Source organism: Ailuropoda melanoleuca, chromosome 5, assembly GCF_002007445.2.
Source record: "Ailuropoda melanoleuca isolate Jingjing chromosome 5, ASM200744v2, whole genome shotgun sequence".
Taxonomy (NCBI): domain Eukaryota; kingdom Metazoa; phylum Chordata; class Mammalia; order Carnivora; family Ursidae; genus Ailuropoda; species Ailuropoda melanoleuca.
The window spans coordinates 29,756,354-29,767,603 of NC_048222.1; the positions used below are offsets into that span (position 1 = coordinate 29,756,354).

The 11,250-nt window shown below is 42.9% G+C and overlaps 1 protein-coding gene across 2 annotated transcripts in view; it reads left to right on the top strand.

Moving 5' to 3' along the window:
• UHRF1BP1 (UHRF1 binding protein 1) overlaps nucleotides 1–11,250 on the top strand; it is a 63,021-nt gene continuing 51,771 nt past the window's right edge. For both annotated transcript variants that reach the window (XM_002914361.4, XM_034660575.1), the window contains exon 1: nucleotides 1–346. In XM_002914361.4, the coding sequence (XP_002914407.2) occupies nucleotides 303–346 (44 nt within the window). In that variant the 5' untranslated portion in view covers nucleotides 1–302. The remainder of the gene's footprint in view (nucleotides 347–11,250) is intronic.

Here is an 11,250-nt window from a genome sequence, read left to right on the forward strand (position 1 = left end):
TCCCCCGCCTCTCGTCACGCGCGGCCCTCTCATCGCGCGCGCCTCGGCCACTGCGAGCCGGGCTGGGGGCGCGCGATCTCCCCGTCGTTCGGGGCTGGCGGCCGCGGCGCCGCGCGGGGTGGGTGGGATCGTGGCAGAGCTCCCGGAGCCGGGGCAGGGGCGCGAGAGCGCCATGGCGGCGGCGGTGGCGGCGGTGGCGGCGGCATCCGGTCCCCGCGCCGCGGCGAGGTGAGGGGCCGCCTCTTCACGACTGAGGAGGCCACAACTGCCCGGCTGCCTTCCACGCGGGCCGCGGCTCCGGCATGGCCGGGATCATTAAGAAGCAGATCCTGAAGCACCTGTCCCGGTGAGAGCGCCAGCGCCGTCCCCCAGTCGTCCCGGGGCCCTTCCTAACCCCCTTCGACCCTCCTCCCGTACGCCCTCCTTCGGGCTGGTCTCCCTCTTCTTAGCCCGAGCCGGGACTCCGTGGCGGCCCTCGCCTCAACTCGAGCTGGACAGTCTCCGGCCCGCTCCGCTGGCCCCGACCGTTGTCACCACTCTGTTCTTCCTTCGCCCTGGGCCCTCCGGTGCAGGGTGCTTCTGCCCTTGCGGGGGTGCCCCGGGCTTTCCTCTCGACCCTCGCAGACTCCCTAAGCCTCCCGACCCTCAAGGATCTCCTGGCCGGCTGTCCCCGGCTTGGTTCCCACTCAGTTCCTACACCAACGAGCAGGTCACCCCGTCCTCGCTTGCGCCCCCTCACCCCCGCCCAATTAGTTTTCACTCCTTATTCCAGACAGGTGTTGGGGATGCCTTCATACTTTCAGCCAGCCTTTGTATCTCAAGGGGAGAGTGATTTTAGCCTTATACACACTAGTGGTTTTCCGGAGGAAAGAGTGGGGGTGGAGCCAGTCAACAGGGACACAGGGGCCTTGGACTAATGGATCTTTCCTGGTCGTCTCATTGCCTGGAGTGGTAGGTGAGACAATTTTGCTGCCACTGCGTCCCCTTTTCTGGCTGACACTCCAGCTTATTTACTGTTACTTTGGTTTTAGACTTTAATTAGTAATTAGATTCAGATACATCTGTTAATCACCATGTTATAAAAGTAAAAGCAGATTGGAGGCTGGAGTTGGAAGGTGCCTTTGGACCCTTTACTTGGATTAACTTCCTAATATATTCTTTTTTCGGGTATCATTCATCTGGGTGTTCCATGAGTTTGGTTGTTCTGTATAAAGATTTAAAAGTAGGACTAATAATTGTGAAATGGTATAGAAAATTTAACTAAAGGAAAACTATTAATTTGAATAAACATAGAATCAGAGAATTTTAGGATTTAGAGATGATCGGACATAATATAGCATCGTGTTTAAGAGCCCAGACTCTTTCTGGCTTAGTTTCTTCAACTGTAAAATGAGGATAATAATAGTAATCTAACTTATAGGGTTATTTTTTTTTTTAAGATTTTATTTATTTATTTGACACAGAGAGAGAGACAGCCAGCGAGAGAGGGAACACAAGCAGGGGGAGTGGGAGAGGAAGAAGCAGGCTCCCAGCAGAGCAGAGGGCTGGATGCAGGGCTCTATCCCAGGACCCTGGGATCATGTCCTGAGCCGAAGGCAGACGCGTAATGACCGAGTCACCCAGGCGCCCCAGAGGATTATATTTAAAAAAAATATTTTATTAATTTATTTGAGAGACAGAGCATGAGTGGGGGGGAGGGCTAGAGGGAGAGGGAGAAGCAGACTCCCCGCCGAGCAGGGAGCCCAACCTGGGGCTCGATCCCAGGCTTGATCCCAGGACCCCAGGATCATGACCTGAGCCAAAGGGACTTAACTGACTGAGCCACCAAGGTGCCCCTCGAAGGGTTATTTTGAGGGTTACGTGAATAAATATATGTAAAGACAGCACAGTGCCTAGCTCATAGTAAGTGCTCAGTAAAACATGAGCATAGTTATCTTTTGGGCCACAACTTGTGTGACAATTTGACATAAGCCATAGACTTCTTCAGAAAAATCTGCATATGCAAACAGATAATTTCTTATGTAAATTCTGGGGGAGAGTTATGAACCCCAAAAGCACATGCCTGAATCCTGCAAGGCATCCTGGAACTAGGTGAATAACCCCGGACTAGTTCCACTCTTATTTTATGTCTGAGGAAGCTAAAGCCTAGAGAGGATAAACAGTTTGCCCAAGTTGCAATGGAAGGTAAGGTAGTGCAATGGAACCCAGCTTGCTTGCTTTCTTTTTTTAAGATTTTATTATTTTTAAGTAACCTCTACACCCAACCCAGGGATTGAATTCTTAGCCCTGAGATGAAGAGTCCCTTGTTCCACCAACTGAGCCAGCCAGGTGCCCCTAGAACCCAGCTTTCTAATTCTGGTGTTTTTCTCTTTAGTGCACACGTATTCTTTGCACTCTCTTGAGTATAGAGTTTTAAAGAAAAATTTTAATAATATATGCTGCCATATTCAGTGGATCCTTAGTGAACAGAGTGTCTCTTTTGGATGAAATAAGAATAGGTATGACAGACACTGGGAAAAATTTCTGGTTTCCTTAGTGTTGTGTGGTTGACTGAGGAGGAAGAGGAAGAGAAGGTTATTTGGGGCTGCAATATCAGGGTTCCAGGAAGAAGGTCGTAGGACATTGATCTGGTTGAGGGACAGGTCAGACTCCTTGGGCCTTTCTATTTGTTTATCCTGGAAAAATGGCCTAATCATGTGTGACATTTGTATCTCTGTATGGTCTCTGATACCTACAGAAGCTGGTCTGCCTGGAGGGAAATTATGGCTTCTGTGGCTTGCCAGATCTCATGGGGAAAAAGAAGAGAAGGTATACTGAGTTACTATGTTAAATAAACATTTGTAGGTGTTTAATAATTATTTGTTGATGATGACAGTGCCACTTGACCTGGAGGAGAGTGTCTTAATAGCAGGAAGGATATCCTAGTGACTCTCATGTTTCATTTTGGTCATGAAGTTTTGGATATTAATAGTGTTTTGTTAGAATGCATCTTTTTTTTTTTTTTTTAAGATTTTATTTGACAGAGAGAGACACAGTGAGAGAGGGAACACAAGCAGGGGGAGTGGGAGAGGAAGAAGCAGGCTCCCACTGAGCAGGAAGCCCGATGCGGGGCTCGATCCCAGGACCCCGGGATCATGACCCAAGCCGAAGGCAGATGCTTAATGACTGACCCAGGTGCCCCAAGAATGCATCTTCTTTGTTAATATTTTGGTAAACAAGATTTGAGGGAGGTGGTCTTCAAGATATTTTTGTTAAGTGCCTGCTGTAGGCCAGACCCTGATCTGGGTACTGGGGATTCAGGAGGGAAGAAATGTAAACATCTTTTAAGGGATTTAATAGCTGCAGTGCACAGTATTCATTTAAAGAGACCCAGGAGAAGACCTTTACTTGTAAACAAAAGTAATCATTGAAAAATATCCAAAATTGATTTTTTACTACATTAGATTATTCTTGTTTTAGCTCACCTTAGTTAATGACCTTTTGTAAGAAGTATGACTGACTGTCAAGTAAGTCAAGGGACTATGGCTCAGGGAAAGAGTATGGACTCTGGAGCCAGATAAGCCTGATTTTACCTTCTAGCTCTGTCACTTAATGAACAGTTCAGCCTTTCTGAGCCTTAGTTTTGTTATCTGTAAAAGGTGAGAATAAGGAAGAATACCATGTACCTAGCAGAATTTTTTGAGGATTAGGGATAAAGTAATTATTATAGTGCCTAGCATGTAGGTAGGGTTTAATAAAGAGTAGCTATTCTAACATGATCAGAGAAGTTAGGGACACTACCCTGGTATGGATGACAGTAACCCACTTGACTGACTACTTTATTTTATTAATTTATTTATAGATTTACCTATTTACTTGACAAAACACAAGCAGGGGGAGTGGCAGGGAGAGGGAGAAGCAGGCTCCCCGGTGAGCAGGGAGCCCGACTTGGGGCTTGATCCCAAGACCTCTGCATCATGACCTGGGCCGAAGGCAGATGCCCAATCGACTGAGCCACCCAGGTGCCCCTTGACTGGCTCTTTTAGAAACCTACCAGTAGTCTTGATTATTTACTCTAAATAGCTGCAGGAAATGTTGATTCTGAGTGACAGAGACATGGCTGATAGTTATGATGAATTCTTTAAAAACATAAGTATTAGGTGAAATTCAGAAGCATACAAGAGTTCAGAGTCCTCTTGGAGAATAAGAGAGCCTACTGTGAGCTCAGCCTTCTTAGTTTCTGATCAGTGTCTCCCCTCATTATTACTCATCCTCCTGAAGTGATCATCGTGGCCAGCTGCCAGGGGACACTGGGGAGCTGCACGCTCAGAGAGGCTGACTGCTGGCCCAGGCTCTGTGTAGGTGAAGGCTTGTAGGAGTAGTCTCAACTTCCATGTCATGCCTCTTTGTACTAGACTTTACTTATTATCACCATGATGTCCTAAGTAATTATTTTATTCATTTTCTAGTAACGGTCAAATCATGTATGTCTTTGTTTCCTTTTCACATTTTTTTGTGTTGCTTCAGAATAAAGCATTTTTTTAACTTAGCAAATAATAAAATAACCAACTGCGTGAATAAGTCTTACAATGATGTAATTCTCAGGCTAACCTTATGAGGTGGTTATTAGCCCTACTTTATAGTTGAAGAAATGACGCACAGAGAAGTTAAGCAACTTGTGCAAAGTCATAACTAGTAAGGGACTCCTGGGTGGCTCATTTGTTAAGTATCTGCCTTCGGCTCAGGTCATGGTCCCAGGGTCCTGGGATCGAGCCCCACATCGGGCTCCCTGCTCAGTGGGGAGTTTGCTTCTCCTCCCTCTGCCTACTGCTTCCCCTACTTGTGCTCTCTCTCTCTGTCAAATAAATAAATAATATCTTAAAAAAAAAATCGTAACGAGTAAGGGAACTGCGATTCAGAGGTAGGCACTCCGATTCTCTTTACTACTCTGCTATGGTATGCTTCTCATCTACTGAATCTTTCAAATGAATGTACTCTTGTCACCAGCATCCATGTGAAGAAACAGTATTGCCTGCACCTATGAAGCCCTCTTGTGTCTTCTATCATTGTCTCTACCAAGGGGTAACCACTGTCCTGATTTCTAACAACACAGATTAGTTTTGTCTGTTTTTGTACTTTATGTAAATGGAATCATATTGTAAGTATGCTTCTGTGTCTGGTTTCTTTAGCTCAACGTTATTTTTGTGAGATTAATCCCTATTATTGTATCAGGTTATAGATTCTGCATTTTCGTTGCTGTATGGCATTTCTATTATGTGAATATACCTCAATTTATTTATATATTTTACTACCGATGCACATTTGGTTAGTTTCCCAGTGTAGGGCTGTGATGAATACTAGGAACATTCTAGTATATGTCGTCTGGTGAACAAATGTACACATATCTGTCGGGGATATACATAGGAGCAGAATTTCTGGGCTGTAGTATATAAACATGTTATACTGTAATAGATATTATTAAACAGTTTTCCAAAGTGTCTGCACCACTTTGCACTTCCACTGGGAGTGTTTGAGAGTTGGTTGCTCTGCATCCTTGCCAACACTTGGTATTTTTTATCTCTTTCATTTTAGCCATTCTGGTGGTTGTGTCTTGAAATTTTTTTACTTCATCTGCGGTAAACCAGATGGCCACTTTATTTTTGCCTCTGTTTAGTTTTTAAATTCTGATTTATTTGTAAATTTTAGTCACAAGCAAATATCAGAACATTGAAAACAAAATCTTTTTGGAGCACTATTCAAATTAGGCAAGTTCAGTAAAAATAATTAGGGTAATTTATAATTACTAACCCATAGATTATAATTTTTTTAAAAATATTTATTTCAGAGAGAGAAGGAGAGAATGTGTATGGAGGGGGCAGGGAAAGCAGAGGGAGAGAGAAACTCAAGCAGACTCAAAACTAGCACAGAGCTGGATGTGGGGCTTGATTTCACAACCCGTGAGATCACTACCCATGACATCACGACCTAAGCCGAAACCAAGAGTCTGGCGCTTAATGGATTGTGCCACACAGGCGTCCCTGACCCATAACTTTTCTTACTTGGAATGGATCTGAGGCTTAGCTCTTTGTCAGAATAACAGTCATGTACATTAAAAGAAAGGGGGTGCTGTTCTTCAGGCATTTGGGTTTTTGTTAACTATTGGGTCTTCAGACTGCCCTGGGTATGAGTTTCATTCTGTTCTTTAAGCTGGCACCCCATTTGCATACCATTTCATCTTTACTAAAGGAACTAAAATTTGAATTTCATAGCTTTTATATTACATTCTTTATAGCTTTCCAAGGTTTATTGTAAAATGTTGTCTCGTGTTTTAAAAAGTGGTATTTAAAAGCAATAAAAATTTAAAGCAGTACTGTTGTATGTATCTGACACACAGCAGCTTAATGTGTGGTTCACAAATAATGAAATTACCTGGTTTGAAAAATTGATTGAGAGGCACGTCAGTGTAGCAGAAAGAACCAGAACTTTGGATTCTAAAAGGTGGCTGTGCATTTTGACCCTGCCACTTACAAGCTCTGTGTTCTGCAAGTCTTTTAGCTTCTTGAAGCTTCAGTTTACTTATCTGTAAAATGGGGGACAACAGCACACAATGTGGTTTTGAGGATTAGAAATCATTTATAAAAGTGTCTGGTCCTGAAAAAGTATTCAGTAAACAGTGCCTATTACTATTTATCTAGTATTTGTTAAAGTTTCTCAAGAGAGATTGATGTTAGTTTCTGAAGATAATACTTTTCAACATCTTTAAGGTTGTGCCTAACATATCTAAAGAATTAGCCCTTTGATTATTTAGAAATTACATTTAACATTGTAATACAGAGAGGTGGAGATGAATGTATGAATGTTCTTTGTATTAAGGAGAGAAGGGAACAAGGGCTATTTTCTGTTTATCTTTTTTTTTTTATATATACCAAGGCATACTACAGAGGAAACTTAGACCTCAGCATAGGTGAAATAACTGAAATATATATACAGGGTTGGATCCTTAGTGGATTTACTTATATGTAACCTATGAACATAGCATAATCATATGCTGTATTCTTAGAGTGAAAAAAATCAGTGGTCATTTATTTTTTTAATTTTATTTTTTAAAGATTTTATTTATTTGACAGAGAGAGAGGCAGCGATAGAGGGAACACAAGCAGGGGGAGTGGGAGAGGGAGAAGCAGGCTTCCCACTGAGCAGGGAGCCCAACGCGGGGCTCAATCCCAGAACGCTGGGTTCATGACTTGAGCCAAAGGCAGACGCCCAACAACTGAGCCACCCAGGCTTCCCTCAGTGGTCATTTAATTACCCTCACCTAATATAGAAACTGGTTGAAGAATAATTTGTAAGTATGGCTTTAATCATTGAAAGAAAAATATATATTTTTAGATTATTTATTTGAGAGAGCAGAGCAAGCGAGAGAGAACACGAGTTGGGGGGAGGGGCAGGAGGAGAGGGAGAAGCAGACCCCCCGCTGAGCAGGGAGCCCAACTTTGGGCTCCATCCCAGGACCCTGGGATCATGACCTGAGCCGAAGGCAGACTCAACCAACTAAGGGACCCAGGCGCCCCCAAAAAGATTCTTTTTATGACAGCCCAATTATCTACATCCTCCATGATGGCAGGGACTGTGGTCCCTTGGCTGCTTTGAAAACCAGAGAATTTAAGGGTGGTTTGAGTGGGTGCAGAAGGTGTGTGGAGTGGGAGCGCATGGCTGGAATTCAGGGAACCTTAGACATGGGGAGTGGCAATAGTGGTGAGGGGAGCAGAAGGGCAAAGAAACCCAATTCACCCAGTATTGTTAAGGGACCTTTTATTTTTGTGTGATGAGGCAGGTGTTTGCTACTGATACTGATTATAGATACTAAAGAACATTATCCAGTATTTATAAGCAGTAGAATCAATCAGTATCTATAGTAAAGGGGAAAACTTAAGTGTAAAGTAATACACATTAGAATTTAGGTAAAGGGTGTATTGTTTGTACCTTCTTGCCATAAAAATAAGGACTAGATGTATTATAAAATATTGGTTGGAATGGGGCACCTGGGTGGCACAGCGGTTAAGCGTCTGCCTTCGGCTCAGGACGTGATCCCGGCATTATGGGATCGAGCCCCACATCAGGCTCCTCCGCTATGAGCCTGCTTCTTCCTCTCCCACTCCCCCTGCTTGTGTTCCCTCTCTCGCTGGCTGTCTCTATCTCTGTCGAATAAATAATAAAATCTTTAAAAAAAAATATTGGTTGGATTGACATTTTTTTTGTTTGGCCACAGCAATGATCATTTTACATGTATACTTAATCTTTATAGTGTAGTCATGTGTAGCTTGGATGTCAGCATATCATTTTAAAAATTAGAACATTGATGATGAGAGATCAGTGTATTTAAGTCTCTGACTTATGGAAGTGGTATGTTCTCAAATTTTATTTCTAAGTTTGGGATTTAGAGTGTGTATTCCAGTAGAAATAGTGTATTGAATGTTGACTAGGTTTCCAAGTTAGCTCACAAGACCCATAGTGGGTTAACTATATAAAATATAAGCTCAGTAGATGGAATTCTGGGTCTTGGTTGTTAGGGAACCATTTGAAGGAGTGGAGATGGAGAAGAAGAAAAAAGTTTTTTCTCTCCCCTTTCTTGGAGTAAGATCTTTTAGATCATTGAGATCATTGTATCTCAGCAAGGACTTTTTGTGGTTGATTAGGGGTGTGACCAGCATTTAGTCAGCGGGCTAGAGATGCTGATATCATCCAGTGTGCAGAATAATTTCACACAAAAGAAGCATTGTCCTTTGTCCTTTTTGAATTTTGAATATTTGTTAGATGCATAGGTTAATTACCCATTTAAATTGTATAAACCTAGAATCTAATTCTGTTGTAATAAACACAAAATATTGTAAGCTTTAAACTATAGTGAATGTTCTAGACTGCAGCTACCATGGGGGAAGATTGTTTTGAGCTTTACCAAGTGTTCGTCATTATTTTAGAAAACATTGTCACTCTTGGCAGCACCACTCGTGGAATTGAGTGTGTTAGGGTTAGAATCACTGACTTAGACTAAATTCTAAAATAGCTGAAGTTCGCTCTTGATACACTTTGTCTTCCTCTGATGTCTCTTTCCCACCTCCTCAGGTCCTCCTCATGCACCCTGTCACCCCAATTCTACCTGAAGCCCTTCATTACCTACCACCCTCCCAGGCCTGCATGCCCTGCTCCTTTCACTTTGCACCAAAATTCCCAGTTCTTTAGGATATATGATTTTAGCTAAGTCGGAGGGGCGGGGGGAGACATGTAGAGAACATATTTTTGGAGGACTGCTACTCTAATTAGACCGATTCTAATTCAAATTCAAAATATGTCCCACAGGGTCAGCTCCCTTAAGTTACTCTTAATTTCGTAGCTTTTGATTTCCACAGATACTCTGGAAGTTCCCAGTTTGTTTTTGATTTTCCAAAAATGGTTTCTATGGCAGTTGGGGTGGGGCAGGAGGCTGGGCAGCCATTTGTGGCATGTATGAGTCTTTGAAAGTTGGAGAATTCCAATATATAGGAAATCCAGATAAGGATTGGCTAAATTCATTCAAGCCCAGTGCCTCTAGCCCTCTTGTGTAGTGCTTTCTCAGGCAGAGCTGAAAACATACATTTCCCATTTCTAAGAGAAATCTGTTTTTCTTTCCTTTTTCTTTTTGTGTCCTTTCTCTCTTTTTGAATCTGTGTTTTTTTTAAACTTATGTGAAAGAAGGGACTGCAGTTCAGGAATACATTTCATTTGAGAATATGTCTTAGCAGAGGCTGATGTGAAGTTAGAGGCCTGGCAATATATTGTAAGATATCCTTTTCCTGAACCTCAGCAGAGTCCTCACTGTCTCCCTTCCTTTCAGGTGGAGTTGGCTGTGGCTCCTTAGTCCTCTGAGCCCACAGGAGAGGGTCCTCGGTCTCTTTGAGGAAGATTTGCTGCAAGATAGTTGGATGGTCAGCTGTAGGTGGTGTGTCAGCCATTCTCAGATAGGGAGTCTAGCCTTCCCCTCACCCCCTACCCTGGGCTGCCTTTGAGGACTCTGTTTCTGAGACCATTTATTCATTGATTCTATCAGGAAACTTCTACTGACCACCTGAATTGTGTGCCAAGCACTAGCAATTTGAAAACAAATGAGACAAGATTCCCTTTCAGGGATTCAACTGCTTAAAGCTGTAAACAGACCTGTAAACAGTAAGCCCAGTAAGGCATTAAAAAGTATCTGTGGAGCCTGGGGTGGGGGCCACAGAGAGTCAGGGGCAGAAAGGTGATGCCGGGCAGAGGGAGCTGCATGAGTAATGGTACTGAGTTGAGAAACAGAAGGGGACCTTTAAGAGAGTGCATATGGTTCTGTGTCACTGGAATGTAGGGTTTGAGGGTGGAGCATAGCTAGAAATGATATTGGAAAGAGAGAGTCTGGATCATAGACACCTGTATGCCCAGGCGTCTTAGATAGGGCTCCGGTTGTTTTCTGTTGCCATTGATCTGGGTCTGAGGCACGGAGCCTCCAAACCTCTATACCTCTGTTGATTTTGTTTAAAGTGAGAGAGGTGGGAGAAAAAAGTCAGAGAGGTGGTATAGTGTAGTTAAGCCTGCAAGTTCTTGAGCCATACTGCTTGACTTTGAATCTTGGCTTGCTATGATCTTGGGCAAGTTACTTAACCTTTCTATGCTTCAGTTCTCTCTTCTATAAAATGGAGATAATAGTTGTCCTTTATATCATGGGATCACTGAGAGAAATTAATTAAAAATGTATAACAAAGTGCTTATTAGGACAGTGTCTGGAATAAAGTAAGCAATCATTAAATGTTAGCTATTGTTTTAAAAATAATTTTTGTTCTCAGAAAAATGTCATCCTTTTTCATTTTTTCTGGATACTATTTTTTTATTGTAAAAGCTTCTAGAAAGAGCTTTTAGAATATACTAATCTCTCTCTCTCTCCTTTTTAAAAATCTTGCACTTTTTATTGTCTCTAATGGGAAGGGTGTGCCTCTACCTCAGCTTCACAGATAAATTTATTTCCGTGTTTGCATATGACACTTTTTTAAAAAATTTATTTATTCACAGAGAGAGAGACAGCTAGCGAGAGAGGAAACACAAGCAGGGGGATTGGGAGGGGAAGAAGCAGGCTCCCAGCGGAGCAGGGAGCCCGATGCGGGGCTTGATTCCAGAACGCTGGGATCATGCCCTGAGCTGAAGGCAGACACTTAACGACTGAGCCACCCAGGGGCCCCCTACACACGACACTCTTTTTTTTTTTTTTTT